Source organism: Sus scrofa, chromosome 13 (assembly GCF_054392235.1).
Source record: "Sus scrofa isolate SSC_HxYL_T2T_F1_AM1 chromosome 13, Sscrofa_HxYL_maternal_Yorkshire_Landrace_v2.0, whole genome shotgun sequence".
In the NCBI taxonomy this organism is placed as follows: Eukaryota; Metazoa; Chordata; class Mammalia; order Artiodactyla; family Suidae; genus Sus; species Sus scrofa.
The window spans coordinates 171,986,633-172,010,780 of NC_139395.1; the positions used below are offsets into that span (position 1 = coordinate 171,986,633).

At 40.0% G+C, this 24,148-nt stretch overlaps 1 protein-coding gene across 4 annotated transcripts; it reads right to left on the bottom strand.

Moving 5' to 3' along the window:
- Positions 1-356: 356 nt before the first annotated feature.
- NFKBIZ (NFKB inhibitor zeta) lies at positions 357-11,612 on the bottom strand. 4 transcript variants are annotated; one of them, XM_084986834.1, is made up of 12 exons: positions 10,930-11,612; positions 8,905-9,044; positions 8,357-8,387; positions 8,131-8,234; positions 7,246-8,033; positions 6,168-6,273; positions 5,590-5,736; positions 5,334-5,397; positions 4,874-5,043; positions 3,883-3,993; positions 3,586-3,753; positions 357-1,763 (listed from the first exon to the last, which is right to left on the bottom strand). In XM_084986834.1, exons 2-12 carry the CDS (start codon positions 9,031-9,033, stop codon positions 1,710-1,712), a joined length of 1,872 nt encoding a protein of 623 aa, XP_084842960.1. In that variant the 5' UTR covers positions 9,034-9,044; positions 10,930-11,612; the 3' UTR covers positions 357-1,709.
- Between the last annotated feature and the right edge of the window lie 12,536 nt (positions 11,613-24,148).

Consider the following 24,148-nt stretch of genomic DNA (forward strand, 5'->3'; position numbering starts at 1 on the left):
GTTCCTGGGAATCCCAAACTATTTTTCCTATGTTCACTGCTCCCACAAGAGAAAGTATGAAAAATACAGTCATAAACATAATGACTTAGCTTTTTTGGCACATAAACATCTAAATGATCAACAATGTATTTTAAACTTCCATATTTTCAGAATCTAATAAATCTCTAATGAACTTGGCAAACGAGTTTTTTGATGGTAGGTCTTACATAACTTCAGGAAATATGTTCTCAAAAGAATCCCTAATAAATAAATAATGGCTAATTGCAAGGTTTTAAATTAGTAACTAATAGGGCTTTTCAACCTTGGGAAATATAAATAAGGGACTAGGAAAAGAAAATGCACATCCTTAAGAAGAATAGCATCATTGAATTAATGTTTATTTAAAACGATTCGTGAGTTTTTCCATGAGTGTCAATGGACAGATTCACATCACAAACATACTTTCAGATACCAAATAACTATAACTTTTGTCCACAAGACATACTAGGTCAAACAATGTGATCAATCCAAAGGTTATCTTTTGTTAAAGGATTTAAGGGCTTAGCTACAAAGATGATTAGTCAATCAACTGCTTATGAGACATTTAAAAAAAATAGAAAGCTTTTCCATGAATCAAATTTATTACAAAGAATTAATGTGTAATCAAAACCAAATACATTCCTTGGGACATGCCAGAGGCAAGCAAAATATTATTAACAGAAATAAAGTTAACAAAAAATAAGGCATTTTTTTCTGAATGGTAATATAAAACATCATGGTGCATTATCATTACTTGACAACAGAAAACCAGCAAAGCATGTTTCCGTATTAACTTTTTGTTGTTCCTATAAAGGTAAAGCAAAAATTCCAACACAGCAAGTTAAATCATAAATTCTAGAAAGTGAGTCATAAAGAGGTGTTTTCTTTAACAGCATGTGATTCCCTACAAATAATGCGTCTTGTCTCAAAGCATGAGAAAAAGCATATTTACAATTTAAACAGAGCTCTGCCAGCCACAACGGGAACAACTCTCCCTCCATCTGTTTTGTTGACAGCGATGGTAGCTGGATGATTACGCAGCCCCTCTAATGCATATAACACTTTAAAATAGTGAAAATCCACTTGTTCTTTTCTATTTTATTGATTTACACACTTCGAATGTGGCCATGTCAATGACCATATATGTACAAATATTTTAAAAGACAAAAATAACAATTATATACAATTTGCAAAGATTATGGTACCTTTCACCCAACCCAATGACTACAGACTTTCCAACACCCAATAACTATCAGGTACCACCTGTCCAAACAAAGCCTCAATACTACATCTAGTTTTACTTTCTCTCAAATTTTTTCATTTTTCTTTTTAAAAAAAGTTTATAATTCACCTCCTTTTAAACTGGCAATAGCTACAAGAGCAATGCCTTATGCCACAAATCAAACCTTTTCCTACCCAAAATCTACTGTTAATTGAAGTCAATTTAACATTCAGATTAAATTCAGATGTCTAGATCCCAGATACCTGGGTATGAAATATTAAAATCTGCCAAGAGGAATTAGATATTTTTCTCCTTTTCTTTTAACATAACCCACTATATAATAGTGAACTAAATATGTTTGTTTCATAGAAACAACTTACATTTGCCAATACAGAGCAAATGGTCTATGTACAGATACATTAGGACTGCCTAACTGACAGTGAGTATTGCCAGCTCCAAGTCAATGGAGCTAATACGGTGGAGCTCTCTGCTGAATGGACTTTCCCTTCAGGATACGTCGGATCTGGAAAGGAAACCAACAGGATTTGTCAGGTTTCTTTTTGACAATCAAAGCATCACATCTTCAGAGTTTCTTTCCTTTCTTACACACACTACCACCATTCCTGTCTACCTATAAATAAGTATATGAAGAAAATATGCAATAATATGAGTCAAGATTTTTAGGTGACAAAAAATACAATTCTTTTAAAGTTTATTACAGATCTCCTATAATGATCATTGAGTATAAGAAAGTAAAGCATCTCCATTAAAAATGATCTGAAGTTGAAACTCTCCAGCCATTTAACTAAGACCTATATTCTTTTCCTAATCTTTAGTCCTGCTATTTGTGAGAACATTTAATACAAGGCAGTAATTATGGTTATTATAATATCTCACCTCAAAGTCAGCCTCAACCAAGAATCCTAAGCCCACCTTATACACACAAGTAAATCTACAGTGTCCTTTGTGTCAAGATAGTCGTCATGATCTCCAAGAACTGAAACAGCTGTGCTATATTGTATGGGTCACAGGAAAGTCCCCAGGCTCATTCAGAGTCTAGTAATTGATTTTATACCCCAGTCTGACAAACTGTATGATCTGTCTCTCAGCCCACAGCAGATTAGAAGCAACAAATTTGAAGAAAGAATTTGGATGCAACTGACAGCTGCTAGAAGAAGGAGACACAGTGACCACAGTCTGACAATACAGACAAAGGAAACGCGCCCCCCCACACACACCCAAGCGCGCATGCGCGCGCAGAGACATGAAAATAGAAAGAATATTTAGTAGGAGTTAAACAGCTCTCCACACTCAACAATCCCTGGGAACATGGCTCTATGATAGCACACCACACACAGTGGAGCAGAAGTGAACACTGGGCATGGGACTCTGCCATTTACTATTTAATAATGGTTCCTAACCCTGCAACCACTCTGAGTCTCAATCTTCCCAGCTGAACCTTTACACTGCAAAGTTCTCATAACTATCAGGTGGCGTAATACATAGGAACATTCTACAAAAGTATCAAGAGATTCATTTTAAGCTAAGAAGAGCTCTACCGATAATGAGTTACTGTAACGCTATGGTCATAATGAGGGCTGAAAATCAGAGGAAAGGTTAACTTGCATTCCATATATTTTATTTTGTGATTATTAAAGTATGTAATGACTCACAGCCATAATCACCCTCATTTCCTCCAGGGAAAGAGTCTCATCAAAAATATTTTATGTTCTTAAAAGATTCCATTCTTATCATCAAGAAATGTTTAGTCACATGAACTGTTCAACCCCAGCGTATATAACTATATATCTTGAGTAGAGCAGAATTTTATTTAAAGTATAAAATGTTTCCAGGTTCAACATTACATAATTAATCTTCCCATTTTTTATTTAGGATCACTAATAGATATCATTGTTAACAGCTGATACGTATTGCGCACTCACTATGTGCCTGGGATTATTCCGAACACAGATACTGACTCATTTAACACCCACAATAGTTGAAGGCTCACCACTTACTCAAAAAACTAAGATTCTCTTTCCTTGCAGGAGACTTACTATCTCCTCTTTCATCAGTTTCCAAACTTCAACCCATTCTGACTTACCCCAAACTCCAATATGTGTCATGGAGGAAAAGGAAAGACTACCTGACTTTTGACTATTTGGATAAACCCTCAAATTTCTTACTCTTCCTCTGGAAATAAAGCAATCAACTCCAAAGGACTACAGTGACCACTGTGAGATCCAGGCACTGATGGAGCCCACCTGAAAGGCACCCGCTGGCCTCGGCCCCTTACGCCCAGACCAGTGCCTGACAGTATCTCTCCTCACATCTGCGGCTCTCACCTGTTCTCCCACAGGGCCATCAGGAACCAAATGCACTGGCTGCTCATTCTCCAGGTTCCGAGTACTTGGGTCTGCTCCCTTCCTCATCAACAGGCGGACTGCATCCAACTGTGTCACCCGATACTGCAGGCTGGCAGCAACATGGAGGGCGGTGTTTCCATTGTAAGCCTGAAGACAAAGAGATGAAATGACGCGATCAGGAAGGGAGACTTTCACAAAAGCAGCTCAAAAGCTTGAAGAGAGTATAAAGAAGGTCATTCCAATGCCTGTGCAGTTTTTAAATCTTTCTAAAAGTACCTTTGCATTCACAAAAGACAGGCAACTGGGCAGTTCCAAAAAGAGGCGAATGAGTTCCAGATTTGCTTCTTCAGCTGCCAAATGCAGGGCTGTGCGGCCACTTTTACGATCCTTGTCAAAGGCAAGAAAGAGGAAAAAATGAACATGCAGATACCATGCCCTAGTCTCTCATGTGTCTGACTCACTTTCAGAGCTCCCTTCTCCACAAAGCCTTCTTTCACCCCAAGCTCCATGGAATCTCTCATTCCTCTTAGGTTCCCTATTAATTTGCCTACATCCTCTCATCACACCTACCCTTGTACACAGGGTGGCCATAAAATGTAGAAACAGAGGATACCGTTTTATCATGTGCAGTGATACAGCATAAGAAGTCATGTATTATGCATTTGCCTCTGTTTCCAGGCTTGATGGCTGCTCTGTAGACTTATCAGCTATATCTTCCACCACTGGTATTAGTAACTTCCCAAGGGCCCAAGAGGCTTATGAATTTAGGCATCTTCTCCCACAGCCCCTAACTTGCTGCCTCGTACATAGGGGACACTCAATAAAGAAACTTCAAATTTAAAGATCATAAAATATTTTCCAGTTTAAAAAACAGAAGATTTAAGTCCAGATTCCACAATGATGAAGAAACCCCTACAAAAACCACTAACTTTATTATCTGTGTATGACAATGGAAGCCAAAATAAAAATATCAGTTTCAAGCATTTTCTTTTCCTTCCAAATAAAAACTAATTTCTTTCACAGCTAAATAATCTTTTGCATAATAATCCATATTATCAAAAAGATTATATTTAAAAGCAAATCAAGAAAGCGTTTAAAATCTAAACCTCTTAACTAACTGTACATTACTATTCACTCCATGAATTTAAAAAGAGGGAAAAATTAAATAACAAAGAGGGAAAAGTTTTCACCTATACTTGAGAACAAGGTCTTCTGCTATAACTACTTCCCTCTCACATCCCATTTCCAAACTCCTCTGTGAATTTACCTTAGCTTCCACTGCAGCTCCCATTTGAATCAAACCCTTAATTGTATCAACTAGACTCTTATTTTTCAGTAAAAGCTCCTGAACTTCAGGTGAATGGGGCTGTTGATTTCTCTGGAGTTCATGCACCACAGCGTTGTGTGCCATAACTGCACAGTGTAGAGGAGTCAGGCCTAGAAAAAAGTATAATAAAGCAGTGCTCAAGCATCCCATCAATTCTTTTAGTTCTATAATTACAAACCTAAAGGATGCCCTGTCACATGACCTATATATGGGCGCCACAAGAACGAGTAAGGCAAAGTGAGTAATCTTTCCACTGAGTCTTAGTGCTAATTTTACCTATAGGATATTCTCACTTTTTTTACTACCTCCCTTCCCTCTTGGTGTTGAACTTCATACCCTTAGAACTAATGGGCCCCTCTCTCTGAATGTTTCTTCACAAGATAATGTATCAATTGCTCACCATCATAGTTAGTTGCCTCAAGATCCACGAACTGATTGCTCCTCACGGCTCCCTTCTGAATTGCCTGCAGAATTTAAAAACAAGCCACTATCAGCAAAAGACAAGCGACACAAATACTTATCTCTTAATAATCCAAGAAAGGAATGAGTCTACTTGAAAGAGATTATTGCAACAGGCAATCTACATTCAACTTCTAATATCCAAGCCCTGGCCCTTGAGCCCTGTGATAATGGGAGTGTGGCTCGCTGTCTCTTACCTGAAGCACCTGGGAGTGGCCCTTCTCTGCACAAACATGCAGAGGGGTTCTTCCCCAGCAGTCAGTGGTATTCACCTGGGCCCCGAGGTTCACCAGATCCTGCACAATGAGGTGCTGATTGGCAGCCACTGCCACCTGAAAGGCACTCTGAGGGCATTCAGAGTAAAAAACAAACAAAAAAAATTCTTTAAAACATGTAACATTATCATAACAAGCAATATGAACCTAAACTAAGACTGAAGGGAAAAACCCACATAGAGAAAATAAATCCTATCAATAAGCAATAAGATACTGCAAGGAACAACACAAGGAAACTAAACTGAGCTTGGGGTGTGGCTTTATTATACCCAGTTAGTCTTTGGTCAAATAACCACAAAGTTAACGTTAATAACTTCAAGGTTGGTGGTGACAAAGTCAACATCCCAAAGTTAATATTAACTAACTCTCTTGGTCTGAAGCAATCTACACATAAATATGAGACTAGAACTCTGAAAATGACCCACACATAAGTATGAGACTGGCCGTCATCTTCTTCCCTTTGCCACACCTTTGCCATCTCCCTCTGTTAAGAGCCTCACCTGTCCATTATGCTCTTTAATATCCAGCATGTGAAGCGCATTCATCTTTCTTGCAAGGACATAGGAAAGTGCCCTTCTCCCTTGGGCAACGGCAATATGGAGGAACCTAGGCAAAAAGGAAAGGAAAAGAGGTGAATTAGTTTTTATTTCACTATGTTCATTCTTTAAAAAAAAAAAAAAAATTTCTTCCTTTAGCCTCTTTCTTGATATGTTGGTGCATACAAATGAAAAGGTACAGAGCAGGATTTGTCTGCTAGGTTGGTAATACACCTGAGTGGCAGCAAGGTGAGCTAGGTTACCAGAAAGAAGTATGTTGAGCATCACACTGATTGCCTCAAGTCTACTTTTTTTTTTTTTCTTTTTTTTTTTGTCTTTTTGCCATTTCTTGGGCCGTTCCTGTGGCATATGGAGGTTCCCAGGCTAGGGGTCGAATCAGAGCTAGCTGCTGGCCTACACCAGAGCCACAGCAACGCGGGATCCGAGCCGCGTCTGCGACCCACACCACAGCTCATGGCAATGCCAGATTCTTAACCCACTGAGCAAGGCCAGGGATCGAACCTGCAACCTCACGGTTCCTAATCAGATTCGTTAACCACTGAGCCACGACGGGAACTCCTCAAATCTATTCTTTTTAATGTTCATAGACACACTAGGAAGGAGTATCCCAAAACTGAGGCAGAAAGAGGTTAAAAAACTTGCCCAAGGCCACAAAGATGTCAGGTCATGTTAGCGTACAATCTGTAAGTCTACTCACAGTTGATCATGATGGACCAACCATGATCTAACTGATTTTGCTCTATAGTCACAATCTACTCTGATCTTCAAAACTAAATATTCAAAGAAGACACACAGACTTTTACTCATTTAAAACAGGTAATTTTTTTTTAGCCAGAAAGAAAAAATAAGGAAAAGTTTTACATGAAATATGAGCTATCACTGGACAGCATTTTCTACCTCCACTGGTCACCTTGACTAGCCAAGCACTTACTAATATAACTTGGCATGCCCTAGAGAAATCCACTAGGTCCAACAAGCTTAGCTTACCAAATTAGGTCAATGAGAATAAAGGGATACTCACGTGTCACCATCTGCATCCTTTGAGAGAAACTGGTCTTGGGAGATATTTGCCAATTTGCTTTCTTCCTGCTCTACTTGCCACTGAAAAAATGACTTCCCTAACTGTGTGGTGCTCATTTCATTTCCGACAATATCCTGCAACTGCCGTGAGGTGCTTAGAGGGGCAGGGCCTGCGTCATGCACCAGGGCCTCACATGCCTGGTGTGACATCAGGTTGAAGTTTTGCACGTGGGCATCAGTTTGTTGCTGAACACTGGGAGAAGTCTGAGGGGGAACAGCAGTATTCTCAGATTCTCTGGGATCATTTAGAAGGGATGCAAAACTTTGGTTCAGGCAGTACTGTGATTCCTGACTGTCAAAGATGTTTGGTTCATAGGTGGGGGACAGGGAAGTTCTGGAATAAGGACTGTATTCCAGAGCTGAGTTGTGGGTGTAGTGTGGAGGCGGCGGCAGCGGCTGCGGCTGCACATTCTGGTTCTGTGGAGAATACTGGTACATGGAAGCCTGATCCATCATGTGTGGGGAGCCACTGACTTGGAAGGGCTGGTATTTCTGAGGTGGAGAGAAGACCTGCCCTCCGTGGAAGTCCTGACACTGCTCGTGGGGGGAGCCCTGAGGGACCCCCACAGGGCTCATCCAGCTAACTTGGACAGTGTTCAGGGAAACCGGGCTGCATTCATTCTTAATGTTGATGATGTTCTGAAGCAGGTCAGCACTGCTGTCCTGTTTGGATTCATTGTGATGAACATCTTCCATGCTCTCTGCAGGTGTGGGTGTTTGAGGTGGTGTCTGGAAAGGAAGAAAAAGTAAGTGGCACACTCCCTTCCAAAATTATCCCAGGAATCATTTCTGAAGGGCATCTGGAGGAAAACTGTAAGATACATACCAAAAATTGGGTATGTAACAACGCTGATCTTTTACAAGCTGGTCCATCGGACAATGAATCAGGACCTTTCCTTTTCCCAGTATACGATACTGTGTTCTTCAATTCTATACCCAAGAAAGGAATACGGAATCTGTGATGATTTTATTTTACAAATTTTTACCCATGATCACACTACATTATTTTACCCTAGAGACCCCATAATATTATAAATAGAGGTAACTCTTACCTGTGAATTGCTCTCTGTTCACACCTTGTGTCTATAAGGAAAAAAAAGTTTCTAATTTAGTGTGTAATAAATGGTTTCCTGATTAACAGACATCAATAAACTTATCTCTAGCAGTCTTTACAGCTCACCATAAACCTTTGATATAGCTATGCTAGCAATATTTATTTTCTATGTTAATTTCCATCCTATCTTGCAACTTCCCCCATTTTCACTTTCACATTAATTCAATTCAGGTCAGGATAATAATTAATAAGGCCACTTGAATTTTCCCTTTCTAGCCAAAATGTTCCATTTTAATTGAACCCCATTAATTTCCTTGTGCCTTGCTTGCCTTCGTTTACTTATTCATTAAATTTCTCTTGCACACTTGCCAATGCCTAGCCCTGGGCTAAGTGGCAGGAATACAGCAGACAGCAGGACAAACAAGCTCTCTGTCCTTTGGACTTTGTGGTCTACAAAAGACTTACTGAACTTAGGCTAGCAGAGAGTAATACCCTGACAACTAGTCTCCCTGTTCCCCAACCCAAAGCAAAAAAATCAGGTGCCACCTTAAAATCATCAATGGTTTGTCCGGAAGCCTTTTGTTTATGACTTCGGATGTGCAGCAGGAGTTCCTTCACTGAGTTCTTCACACGAACACCTTGAAAGGGTCCTCTCTGCTGCCTTCCAACCCCCATATGGGGCTCAGCTGTTCAATAGAAAACAAAACATATTTAAATTAAGTCTCTTCATAACATGAATATTATTAACATTAAAAGCATAGCTGTCCAATATAATTAATTAAGTCCCCAAACAAGAGACCGCAAAGTCTCTCCAACTTGCTCTGGTCAATGACTTTGCACATCAGTCCCCAGCCAAATACCATTTCCCACCAGGCACCCTAAGGAATTAAAGCTCATAAAAACGACGTTTCAAGGGTCCCAAGAGCCAAGAGATAAACCCAAATTGAGCCTCTCTCTGTCTCTCAGCCCTACCCACCCATGAAACAGAATCACCAATTTTGCCATCCTAACTCTCATAATCTATAATTATTCTAGACTTTTGAAAAACCTTGGCGAGCAAGAAATAAATGATGAATTTTGAGCTTTTCAAGCCAAAGGCTTTAGTCCACACAAAAATTTTTAAGTTTATCAATTCCACTCTCCTAAAAAGGCACAAAACAAACCTCTTCGGAAGATCTCAATGTACAAAACCTAACAATCAACAATGTCTCAGTTTCTTATTTCCTTTAGTTCAGCTATGCCAAGAAAGCTGCTTAAATTCACTGAGCTTAAACACATTTCCACATCACACACAGGATTTCCCCTCACCGACTGTTTTTGTAATTGCTCACACAGGCCTTCTAAGTAAAAAGGAAATCATCTCATTTCATATTTAAGCCTGAAAATACACTGTAAATGTAGGTCTGTGAGTACAGCATTCCACTCTGACCACTACTATGTCACAACCTCTAGAGATGAGCTGAACACCAAGTAAACACACAAAGAGTCAGGAAATGAATAATTCAGCAGCTCTGTTAAGAGTAGAAAAAAAATAAGACGGGAACAAAAACAAGGCGTAATTTGAACACATACATATCATTACATCTATGAAAGAAACAACTCCTGGATAGGGCCAATTAAACAACTAGTTAGTTTTATGTTTAAGTTTAGGTCTATCTTGCCAGACTCAAACACAGCATTTCCCAGGAATGACAACAGTTAGTAATTCAACGTCACGGGGAGAAATATTCAGTTTCAGAAATCCCCTACGGTGAACCAAAGAACTAGTAAGTTAGTTTCAGCCAGATAAAGGCCAAATGTGAAGGGAAAAAAGGTTCTAAATGTACAATTTTTGCATTTGCTACACACAACATAGAGGGGGCATGTTATGCAACGGAACAGCTTAAATCACTTTTTAAACTTTAAAATGAAAAATCTCATTTTAAAACAAAACACAACCAAAACAGGAGTGGCTGGCAGTGGGGAACACCTGACAGAAAATGTTCTTTAAAATCATGCTGATTAAATTTTCCAACATTTGAGATTATCTAGAAGTTCTTTGGTTTATTTACAGTGGCATTCTGTTTTCCCCCAAATTATACAACTAGGTTCATTAAGAAAAAGAAACTAACAATTCTCAGCCCAAGAAAGAAAACACTACGCCTTTCTTTGCCAGATACAGCTAAACCATTCAAAGGCACTCTTGTTTAGAGTGCAGAAATTCTGGGCAGACTTCAGAAAAATCACAAACTCAAGGTATAAATTGGATTTCGGCCAGTTTCATCTCATATCTTGATAATATTGGTTTCTTTTTTTTTATAAAGTTCCTTTATTTAAAAATCCCACAAATACGTACTTCGGAAGAAATAAATCACGACCTTCGATACTGTGCTCAAACCCTTATCACCAGCTACAGCCTTTCACCAAAACAGTCAGAAGAAAAAGTTACAACTGCATCAGATCCAAAACCTCACCACAGAATGTGAATTAGAGCTTAATAAAGGTGCTTTTGGTTTTGTTTTGTTTTTAAGAAAAAACGAGAAAATCTAACGTCATCCCCTCCCCAAGTTAGAGCTGTAGGTTTCAAGCTACCGGGTCAGCTGGACGGCGCCCAGATTTCACAGACGGTCAAACGACATCGAACGGCATGAAACACCCAACGCAGGGCAAGGCATCCAGTAGTCGCCTAATAATGGCGGCTAGCGTGATTTTGAAAGCCGCTAAGGTAGACGCAGAGGCCACCCAACATCTGGCCTTGGTACTTGCATCTGGGCGGCTCAGACTCCCCTCCCTGCCGGTGGGCCGCGCGCAGGCTGGCATCCAGGGGCCTCCCCTACCCGGGCCGGTGGGTACCTTGCAGCCGCTCAGCACGCGCGCCGCCTCTCGGCCGGGACTCCACCGCCCCGCAGGAGGACACCGATGAGGCAGAGGAGAAGTCGGAGGAGTCGGAGCCAGGTGAGCCGGGCGCCGAGGGCCCAGACGACGAGCAGCTCGCGTCGCAGGCGCCGGGGGCGGCGGCGGCGGGCGGCGACGCGCTGTAGAAGTAGGCCAGGTTGAGCGGGCTGGTCATGAGACCGCAGTCGCCGGCCGCGTCCAGCAGCCCCTCTCCGCCGCGGCTGTCGTCCAGCAGCTTGTCCACGATCATGCTCCCGGGCTCGGCGCTCGGGGACCCCAGACACCTGTGCCACCGGCTCGCTGAGCGCGGCTACCTCCCGGCTCTGGCTGTGGCTGTGGCTGTGGCCGTGAAGAGCTCGGAGACCGACGCGGGTACGGGCGCGGCCCCGGGCTGCTCGACTATTTAACCGGCCTTCGCGGCCAGGGGCGGGGAGAAGGGGCCGTCGCGTCGCCAGCCTCCCCCGTCCGCGATCGGGCCATTGGCAGCGTCCCGGCCGCCTCCCGGCCCCTCCTCCGGATGCGCCCTGTTTCCAGTAAAATGTACAGGATGAAGCAATGTGTCCTCCGCCCTCACCCCGCCCGCCAGGCTCCGCCCAGACCGAAGGGCTGTTTTCTTGCCCTTCACCTGGAAACCCAGACCCCGGACCACCGAGCCCCGCCCCAGCCGCCCGCCGCCGCGAGATGCCCCGGCCCGCCTGGCCTAGGCGCCCAGAAAGGGGGCGCGCAGCACGGGCCTCATCCGCAGAGGGCGGCGCGGAGGCGGGGAGGCAACGATGGGAACAGGTCGGCCTGGTTCCACGGAGTAGGAAGTGCTAGAAGGTGCGCGCCACGCAGCGCTCCTGCCGCCCTGCCCCAAGCTTCTTGCGAGCCCAGCCAAAGTGTCTCTGGAAGGTTCTTAAAGGCCCGTCTTCCCTCAACTTAGCGTTTGGCAACGTTCCTTTTGGCCACGTCCCAGAGAGATGTTGAAGTCATTTTTCTATACTCAGTTAACGTCTGGGCAATGATTTTTTTTTTCTTTTTTGGTGCAGCCGGGAATAAAATGCGATGCCCTGTATCCCTGTCTCCTTCAATATGGGGGGGAAGCACCTTAGCAAAATGATAAGTATACATGTATGTGTCAGTATTTATATAGATGTAATTTCTTCATTTCTGCATGACTTTGTGTTGGATAAACACAGGAATTTTGCTCTTTCCTTCCTTAAACATTTTAATGAAGTTAACACTTTTTTTTTTTAATTGAATCCCTGTTACTTGTTAAAAACTTGCCTAGTAGTTAGCAGGAACAAAAGATAAATGAGTTATATCTGCCCTTTCAAGTATATTTTAATCCTCTGAGAATAAATACATACATGCTATATTAAAAGAAACTGAGTATGATTAAATATCATGAGTGATTCAAAGTTCAGCGAGTGTCCTAAAAAGAAAGACAACCTCTGGGAGAGGGAAAGATGAAGTCATGAGGAAAATCTTTGCAAAGAAGGTGTCATTGGAGATAAGACGCCACCCAAAAAGAGGGGTGGGGTTTCAGCCCAAAACATTTATAGGAGGAGGGAACAGTATTAGCAAAGAATTAAGCAAAGGGGTCAGATAAAAGCTTACAGCCCCTTTTAGGATAGTCAAAGGGAAACTGACAACATTAAAGGTAAAAAGGTAACTTGGTGCCCTTGGGTGGAGCACCTCCAGTGACAGGCTGAGACTGAGTCTCTAATAAACATTGAGTGAATGTGAAAGAATTTGAGACAGGCAAAACAATCTGGAAACAGCTCAGAGAGGTGAGACTGAGGGGCCCAGAGGCCATCAGAAACCACTGTAATATCCCAAAAGAGAACTGCCCTGACCCTGGGGCAGAGGCAGAGGCAGTGGGAAAGAGGAAAGCAAATGGAAAGAGGGCTGGGCAGCATTGCTAGGGCAGAATGCACAAGTCTGACCTGGTTGGAGGTGGGCACCAATGAAGGGGTACCCACTTATGCTATGGTTTGAGGCAGGATGACCATGTGAATAGTGATGCCAGCTTCAGATCACAGGGAAATTAGTGCAAGTAGATTGTTAGGGTCCCAGGAGAAAAAAGCAGGGAGGAAGAGAAGAGGGAGGCAGTGAGTTTGAATTGTTACTCAGTATTAATAGGTGGTATAACACCCCTGTGGGATTCCAAAGGAAACATTTCCTTGTTTCCTACAAGCGTGGTATTGCCATAGGAACTTCATGCTGCCTTTCCCGCCTGCCATTTTTTGGGATTTGGTCATTTTTTTTTTTTTAATAAAAAGGGGAGTTCCTATCATGGCTCAGTGGAAACGAATCTGACTAGTATCCATGAGGACGCAGCTTCCATCCCTGGCCTCACTCAGTGGGTTAAGGATTGCCCTGAGCTGTAGTATAGGTGCCAGACGCAGCTCAGATCTCACATTGCTATGGCTGTGGCATAGGCCAGCAGCTACAGCTCTGATTTGACCCTTAGCCTGGGAACTTTCAGATGCCTCAGGTGTGGCCCTAAAAAGACCAAAAAAAAAAAAAAAAAAAAAAAAGTTCCAAATGAGATATTAGGCTTTCTCAATAAAATCTATTTGAATTTTTTTCCTCCCCACTAATATATTTTACGTATAATGAAGACCTTAAATTGCCATCCAAATAAACTCATGGCCAATTTTTTTTTTACAAAATTAATTCTCTCCCTAAAATTATTTCCTGTTTCACTTGGTATATAAAAATTCAAACTTCAAGATCATGGCCTCTGGAGAACTTAATATAGATTAATATTGTCAGGATGTTTCAAAATAAACATTCAAAGGTTTCTATGAAATGTCAAAGCAATCACACTGTTTAAAAAGACCACCAACCCCAGCAGAAGTCAAGAATGGTTGTTTGCTAATATCACTATGAAATTTAAATACACTTTTCTCATTTAAAGTGCTGAAATAAAAACCCAGTTTAGCGTATTAGGCTGAGTGATATGACACTGTCACTGCTTTAATCAAATATGGTAGATCATTCACCCTGTGGAGACAACCAACAGTGTTATGAGGACTCTCTGGAAAAGTCCACTGAGGCCAACAGCCTGCACCAACTTTCCAGCCACATGAGTGAGCTGTTCTGAAAGCTGATCCTCCAGCTCCATGTCTGGCTTTCAGATGACTGTGGCACTGACCAGCATCTTAAAGGCAGTCATAGGAGTAACCCTGAGTTAGAAACCCCCTCTCCAAAGCCACTGTCAAATTCGTGACCCACAGAGACAGTACATGAAAACTGAGCTCTTAAGAATTTGCCCAATTTACACTGTTCATCATAGGTAGAGAAGAGATTAAAATCCTTATCTGAGTCTGGAGCCTGATCTTTTGCTTTAAAAAGGGAAATCAGAAAACTTATTTCCTCAAGGCTCAGATGTAGTGTCTATATCTAAAAATACAGAAAAAGATGAAAATGACATGTCAGACAGTTACTTGACTCATGGAAAGAAGAAATCTCTTCCAAAGCAATTGGAATGAACTGTAATTAAAAACTGAAAATATGACAATGCTATCATTCACTTGGCTTTCTAGATGTTAATAATTTACCTTATGGCATGTCATACAATAGAACATTTCTGCATAATATCATGGTGCCAGTTAGGTTGTAATACCATTTTGAGACCAATCATTCAGAGTTTTAAAAAAGGAACTGCATAGTTCCTATGTGGCACAAAGGTATTGGCAGTGTCTCTGCAGTATCAGGTCATGGGTTCAATACCCAGTCTGGAGCAGAGGGTTAAAAGATCTGTGCTGAGGTCAAAACTGCAGCTTGGATCTGATTCCTGGCCTGGGAACTCCGTATGCCCGAGGGGTAGCCAAAAAATAAAAATATAAAAAAGGAACTGCGGTGTTCCCACATTGCTCAGTGTGTTAAGGATCCAGCATTGTCACTGCAGCAATTCCATCCATGACCCAGGAACTTCCACATGCCACAGACGAGGCCACAAAAAAAAGGAACTGATGGAACTGACTTTTTTAATGTAGATGCAATGAGCTTATGAGAAGCCAAAATTTATTTTGTGCAGCTTTTCAAACTTTAGGAGAAAAAGCCAAAGAGAACAATAAAGCCTGCTAGAGCTTCTCTTGCTGAATCCTTCTAGATAAAAAGTCACCAAAAGAAACCATGGCACTTTCCAATGTTATAGTAACTCATCAAATTAAAGATTCAACTACAAACATTAAAACTGACCTTTTCTGCATAACTGCATGTTTGTCTTTGAAATGGACAGATCCACAGACTATCTGGACTTGATATTTTGGTTATTTTCATCAGGAATCAGCACCAGCTAATCATCAAAGATCTTTTATATGAATGCTTGACAACAAATATAAGGACTGCCAAATCATTTGAATTATACAATAAATTTTTCTGAATTTCTCTTTTATCCTAGAACAGTTATGTTGCCATTTGAACCATTTGCCATTTGGTACAAAAGCTATGTTGGGTAAAACTGCCTATGCCTTGCAACAAAGCAAGACAATGGCAACAAAATGAACTAGTTACCATTATATTCTTCACCACTAGCCATTTGCAGAAAAAGGAAAAAGAAAAAAAGAGAAGCTAGTTTCACAGAAGAAAAGTCATAGATGAAACAGAAACAATTATTAACTTTATTAAAACTTGACCCTTGAGGAGTTCCTACAGTGGTACAGCGGAAACAAATATGACTAGGAACAAAGATCGAGAGTTCGATCCCTTGCCTCGCTCAGTAGGTTAAGGATCTGGCATTTCCGTGATCTGTGGTGTAGGTCGCAGATGCAGCTCGGATCTGACATTGCTATGGCTCTGGCGTAGGCTGGCAGCAACAGCTCTGATTTGACCCCTAGCCTGGGAAACTCCATATGACCCGGGTGCAGCCCTAAAAAGAAAAAGAAAAAAGAAAAAAAATATTGACCCTTGAAATACACATATCTTTAATATTCTATGATGACTGTCTGGAAGGGCATTTGGTCTATTAGATTGAATGATATGATATGACATTGTCATTTGTTCTAATCAAATACTGTTTGAGTTGTGAGCTGAACTAGTCACTAAATTTTACTTGACTGACAAACTGGTAATTTAAACTTGGGGGTTTATTTATATATATATCTAGGGAACAAAGTAAGCCTGTTATGTCAAGAAACAACTGACAGTATTTGTTCCCAAAGATAAAATTCAAGCCTTCAAGTGGAAATTAGAATTGGGGAAACTTCTATCTGACACCCTGAGTTTCAGAGCTTCCCAATATTTGAAGACATTTTTGATGAAGTCAGTTGTGATACATTATTAATAAATGTGATTTTTTCTACATTATACAGTGATAGGTGGCTACATTTAGAAAATTTGCATAACTCAACTAACATTTTCCAAATGAACAATGCAAGACCTTACACAAATCACCCATGGATAAAAGATCCATTCAAGGTGCAAGAGCTATCAATGCATATTAATGTTTCAGAGTACAAAAGATTCACTGATATGGTTTCAAATTCCACTTTAAGAACTTACCACTTCTATTTGGTATAATATTTTTTAAATATCCACAATAATCTGAAATGCTTATTAAAACATTTCTTCCTTCCAACTACATATTTGAAAGAGGACAGATTTTTCTTCATATACTTCAACAAAAGCAACACACTGTACCAAATTAAATGCAGAAACAGATATGAGACTCTGTTTTCTATAAAGATAGATCTAAAGAGATGTGCAAAAATGTAAAACAATACTAATCTTCTCACTAAATACTTTTTACAGTTTTAAAACTAGTTTGTAAAATATATTACTAAGTAGAGATTTTTTATTGGTAGAATACAGGCAATATATTATTCAAACTTATAGTTCCATATTGGACCAATAATTGTTGAACACCTCTCTAGAGCCTTCTTCTCTTCTCCATCTCTATTAAAACTGCTGAAGACAAGCCTTCATCTCTCACCTGAGCCCAAGGATTGCCCATCCAGACTTGCTCACCTAAAATCTATATACTCAACTAGACATGCTATATACTCTACTAGATCTAAGAATTCCTCTACTCAAGGATCTTTTGAATAGGTCCCTATCATCTTTAACATAAAGTTCAATCTTCTTAGTATGGCAAGTATCCAAGCCTGCCTTCCTCAGAAACCTCATTTTCCTCATTACCTGCCATAAAACCAAACTGACTATAGTTTTACACAGATCTGAGACCTCACTTCTGTTGTTTCCTCTGCACAGAATGTTCTACCCTTCCTCACCCCACCATCTCATGCTCATCTTCCCCAAGACTCAGATTAATTATCTAACATCCCTGGAGCCTTCCTTGACCCCCCTCCTCCCCACCATCGCTCTCATCCCCAGTCTGGCATAAGTCCCCTATTATGTGTCCCCACACAGACTTCCATCACAAGTCATAAACTGTGATGCAGTTATCCATGTGGGTGAGTCTGTCTCCTCTATTCCACTATAAATTATCAGAATGTGTATCCCTTGTAAGTAGCCAACTAACTTCCCATTACTTAGTACACATTTAGTTGGCTATAGAAACAAATGTAACTGCTTCCAAAACTACTTTATGTACAACACAGAAATCAAAATAGACCCTTTGGCCCATTGAATTAGAATCTCTTCATTCTCAGCAGTTTACTGAGATTACTATAAAACTATTTTCATATATTTTATAAATATAAAAATCCCAGTTGTCTTTTCCCAGAATTCATTGATTCAGATCAACTTTGTAAAGAATGCAAAATACTTTCAGGAGCTTTCAAAACAGACATCATATGATGTAATACATTGGTTTTTTGGATGCTTTCTTTGAAAAATAATTTATTATCTCCATAGCAATATAAAACACTTTTTAACATCTCAAGAAACATTTACACTTCTGGGTATTCTAATAGTTTTTTTTAACACAGAGGAATAAATTAGACCATGTATTTTTAAATCTCATTTACTCTTCAATATGATAGTGCCTTCTAAATAGCAGGTACTTTTCTAGGCACTGGGGCACAGTAGTGTATCAGACAAAAATTCCTGTCTTCGTGGAGCTTATATCCAGAAGTATGAACATTCTGGTCATATAGTCAAATATTACTATTAATGAGATACACAGATTCAGATCTACTGAGACTCATATATTTTCCAACAGAACACCTACAACATCTGACCTCCCAGGATACAGCACAGACAGCTGTAGTCGGTAAGAGTCATAAACTGCTTCCGTACAAATGGTATAAGACATTATTTTGTGGGTTTTTCCTGGAAAGATGAGAAAATTTATCTCTGCAAATAGTTTCTAGGACCTGTTTGTAGCAAATTATTAATATTGATATCAAAGCACAGTGTGCCCTTAGATTTCTGTTGAGGAAATTTCTCAAAGCAGGTAGATATACCTGTCTAGTAACCTAATCATTATACAGATGATTTAGCAAAAGATTTGCAAATCTTGGAACACTCCTCTGTGCTGACACAATGAACTTGAAACGCCTCCAAGTACTGTATGTATGGTATGTACAACTTTGCATATTATGGACTGATTGTGTCAAGACAAAATTAATGCTGGAGTGTCCCTGGAGACATCTCTCCGGCGGTTTCTATTGTCTAAAGTATCTATAAAGAGTTGCCATGCACCACTTTGTTCCACAAATATTTTCTGAGCACATATAATGTCCACTATGTAAAGTGACTTCTTCACTGATTTGAAGTAGGTATCGAGGACTGTTCTCTGAGGAGTGGGCAGAAGAGGCTCATTGTTCGAAGTCAGGTCACAGAGCTAATTATATGCCCTGAAAACAGAGGCTGAATCACAGCATTGCTATAGCACCCCAAAATACCTTCCAGTCCAGCAAGGTATTGAAATCCCAGGATATGAAGTGGAAAGCAAAAAAATTTGTCTTCCCCTTTAACATTTCATTTCCAAAGACATGAAATTTTTCCATTGGATTTGAGGAAATATTCACATACTACAAATGTGTATCTGAGTCATGCAAAATTATAGATATGATGGAGTAACATTCAGTGTACTAGAGCCTCTAATAAGTAATGATCAAAACTCACACAAAACATCCACATGAACCAAGTGCACTACCCTAAAATTCACCCTTATATTGTTCTGGTTTCTATTTATAATAACAAACACACATAGAAATGATGAAGGTGAGCTTTGTCTAAAAGGCAGAGAATTACAAGTTCTGTGGTTGCTTAGGCTTTCTCTGCCTTGTGGACAATTTAGATATATAATTTCCACACATATGGAAGAAACCACTGTTATATATACTGCATGTGGTAATGTTGTCAATTCTCGCCTGCTTGAAAAGTTACTAAAATCTAAACTGCCTGAAACAGAATGGTGAAGAAAGTAGAATATCTTCTTCCAACCCCCCTTCTTCTTCCCCGCCCTCCGCATTTTCTATTTTGCCACTCTTCCAGTTCTACAGACTCTAGACAGTAACGCATAGTCCAGAATTATCCTTCCCTATATATCCTTCTACCGTAAAGAAACCTCCATCCTCTGGGAATTCAGCTTTAAGAAAGAAGACCAATAAACTGATTCACATTGTAATATATTATATATAATATATGTAAATATAAATAACTTTGTTACCTATCATGGGAAAATTACTTTTTTTATATATATATAGCTGCACCCGCAGTATATGGGAGTTCCCAGGCCCGGGGTCAAATCAGAGCTGCAGTTGCAGCCTATGTCACAGTCACAGTAGTACCGGATCTGAGCCACATCTGTGACCTACACCCCAGCTTGCAGCAATGCTGGGTCCTTAACCTACCGAGCAAGAACAGGGACGGAATTCACATCCTCATATAGAGACAATGTCGGGTCCTTAACCTGCTGAGCCACAATGGAAACTCCAGAAAATTACTTTTTAAAAAGAAAAGAATCTGAAGACAATTAATTAAGTCCAATGTTTACAGTTGAATTCGGGGATCTGAAGTAATTAAGCAAAGAAGATTTTTGAGAGAAAGACCCCAGCCATAGCAACTTGGGATCCAAGCCATGTTTGCTACCTATGCTGCACCTTATAGCAACGCCAGATCCTTAACCTATTGAGCAAGCCCAGGGATCAAACCTGCTTCCAAATGGATACTAGTCTGGTTCGTAACCCACTGAGCCACAGTGGGAACTCCACTTCTACAACTTTTAATTCAGAATTTAAAACTTGAAGTTTGGGGGTGGGGGGATTTTTTTCACATAAGTCTACAGAGGTTTATTTTGAATTTCTATAAACAGGACAGTATGTACCAGACAGAAAGACTAATTATAAAAATGTTTCCAAAAAAAAATGTTTCAGAGCTGAGAAGGAGAAATCAATCTAGATCATGTGTGGAATAGAGATCGTTAACACACCCCCCCCAGAATAATAAAAAATTATTGACCCACAGTATAATAATACTTTCACATGCTGATAAGGTTAATACTAACTACTATTATTGAATGTACACCATGTGCTGAATACTATGTTAGGTAATTTATATATATACATTATCTCTCATATAATTAAAGCCTGGGAGAATGTCAAAGATTAAGGTGAAATACACAGTTATGAAATTTTCCCAACCATATTCCATATTAACAGATAAAATACAACAAACATGGACTGCTATGAATAGATTGAAAGGATAATTTGACATTGGAATTAATAAGGAAATCTAAACTCTCAGTTACTAAAAGACTATGCAGATTTCATACAATATTAAATAGTTACATTTTAAATGGTTATATAAGTACCTACATAATATCCTCTACCTTGTCTCTTAGTCCACAAAGCATAAAATATTTACTGCTTGGCATATTACAGAAAAAGTTTCTGAACACTAGCTTTAGGCAAAAGTTCTCAGTGTCACCATAGTGCCATGGATTTGAAGCCTGCGAACTCACCGGCTAAGTGATTTGGGGCAAATCCCTTCATCTCTGAGCCTCAGTTTTCTCACATATAAACTGGGATACTAGTATTTAAATGAAATTGATAAGATCACAGAGATAATGTACAATGTACGTAAAGTATCTGACACAACCTAGATACTTCATAAATGTTAGTTCCCTTCCAGTTACCACAAATCATTATAACCATTACTAAATCCCATCCTGCTTGTACATGTGTGGCTGGGAGGAGCAGGGAGACTAGATTATATATCAGACAAAAAACTTGTCATGACTTGTGTCTGCATAGCATTTTCCCCCAGAGCACTTACCCACTTGTTCAGTCAAACAGGTTAGGAAGGAGTCCAATATAGTTTTTAAAATGTCATAGTTGTAGAATATATAGCCAGAAAGCTATTAGAATGAACTATTTCTAAAGATGTGCTAAATTAGACATGAGGTTCAACAAACTGATTCTCCTGTTAACATCCCTCCATTTTCCTCTGTTTCCAGCAAGCATGTTCATTCATCTCTTAACCTCATTTTGGATTTTACACACTTGTCATACTGCCCTGTAGAGTTTCCTCTACCCATCAACCTACGACATCACATACAGATTAAAATGCTCCATAAAATGCTAGCAAACAGGGTCGAGGGACCAAAAGACCATCCTGAGATGACAAATAGAGGAGAGGCAGAAACAAAGCTGTCTTTTAGTTTCATGTGTTCTGTTTAACTCTCAGAACCTTTGACCCGTGATTCTCAACCTCTTTCTTCCCCGAGCACACCTCGGAGCTATGATACGCTCCCACCAGCCAGGTGTTGTCTGGCCACTGTGATCTTCAAAATGGGATTATGGGGCCCTTGAAAACTTCCCCAGTGATTCTTACAGACCATGAAGGAGGAATTCCTGATCTGCTGGAGAACTATTGCTTTACATTACTTTACCCAATAATTCCAGTGACATTTTTACAACTCAGACTACCTGAAAAAAGAGGGACTGGATTTAAAAAGAGTCTTTACCTAAATGAAACACAAGCAGCTTCAGATTTACCTTTGATTGTGATTCCTTAGGAAACAGAAGGTTATTTTGGTTTAAATGGCTATCCTACCTATAGTTGTATTTTGAGAGATGCCATACCATAGCCAGCAGTCTTCCCAGGGAAGTTATAGAGAAAGGTGACAAGCTGATGTTTGTATGGACTGTTAGCACCCACATAGGTGCAATGAAGATGTGAATCTTTAAATGCTGGTATGATGAGTAAAAGGAAAAGAGATCTGACAAAACAAGGACTCCACAAGTACTCTTATATGAAAATTACAACAAAAAGAGTAGATGCAAACAGAAAATCTGATAAGAGTAACCAGATTGCCAAAACACCTGGATTTTTAAAGAAAATCACACCTACTTTCTCATAAAGAAATGCTATTGCAAAGAAGGGACTATGTGATCATGATTTGGGGAAACTACAATTTAAGGAAAAACAAACAGAAACAAAACTAAATTTTTAGGTTATACATTTCAAGATTCTCAAATATATGTCTGTGTGTTCATTAATATAAAGGCATTTGTTAAAAACAAAATTTTATTTTAAGAAAAGACAAAAAGGCAATATCCAGCAATCTATTATCAGTCTAAGTTCTATTGGACATAAAATTCAATCTATTCAAAAAAAATTTTAACCCATTCATAGATTCATTCAGCTAATAGACATTGAGCACCTACACTGTTCTGGACCCTCTTCCAGGTACTAGGAGTACGGCACTGAACAAAAACTGTCTGTGCCCTCAGGGAGCTTACATTTTACTAGGAAAGACAGACAATAATCAAATAGCTATACAAATATAAAGCCACGTTGGGATAATGAGCTATGAAGAAAAACAAGCAAGGCAAAGGGAGAGAGCCAGAGATGCCATTTTAGCTAAAGAGGTCCTGGAAAATTTCCACATTAACTTCCAAACCTATGTGACAGCAAAGCAGTTTGAGACCTGAGAATTCATCTCCTGTCTTTTCTGATCTCTGTGCACTTCCCCACTCCCACAGGTTCAACTTGACCTGTTTAAAAATTCCAGATTCCCAGAGTTCCGGCCGTGGCTCAGTGGTTAACGAATCCGACTAGGAACCATGAGGTTGTGGGTTCGATCCCTGGCCTTGCTCAGTGGGTTAAGGATCCAGCGTTGCCATGAGCTGTGGTGTAGGTTGAAGACGTGGCTTAGATCCTGAGTTGCTGTGGCTCTGGTGTGGGCCGGTGGCTACAGCTCCGATTCGACCCCTAGCCTGGGAACCTCCATATGCCGCGGGAGTGGGCCAAGAAAATGGCAAAAAGACAAAAAAAAAAATCCAGATTCCCAGTCATCAAAACCGTATGGTACTGGCATAAAGACAGAAATATGGATCAGTGGAACAGGATAGAAAGCCCGAATTAAACCCACTCACCTATAGTCAAGTAATCTATGACAAAGGAGGCAAGAATATACAATGGAGAAAAGACAGCCCCTTCAATAAGTGGTGCTGGGAAAACTGAACAGCCACATGGAAAAGAATGAAATTAGAACACTCCCTAACACCAGACACAAAAATAAACTCCAAATGGATTAAAGACCTAGATATAAGACCAGACACTATAAAACTCTTAGAGGAAAACATAGGCCAAACACTCTCTGACATAAACAACAGCAACATCTTCTCAGATCCACCTCATAGACTCATGACAGTAAAAACAAAAATAAACAAATGGGACCTAATCAAACTTAAAAGTTTCTGCACAGCAAAGGAAACCCTAAACAAAATGAAAAGACAACCCACAGAGTGGAAGAAAATCTTTGCAAATGAATCAACTCACAAGGGATTCATCTCCAAAATTTGTAAACACCTCCTACAGCTCAATACCAAAAAAACAAACAACCCCATCAAAAAAATGGGCAGAAGATCTAAACAGACAATTCTCCAAAGAAGATATACGGATGGCCAAAAAACACATGAAAAGATGTTCAATAGCACTCATAATTAGAGAAATCCAAATCAAAACCACTCTGAGGTACCACCTTACACCAGCCAGAATGGCCAGCATC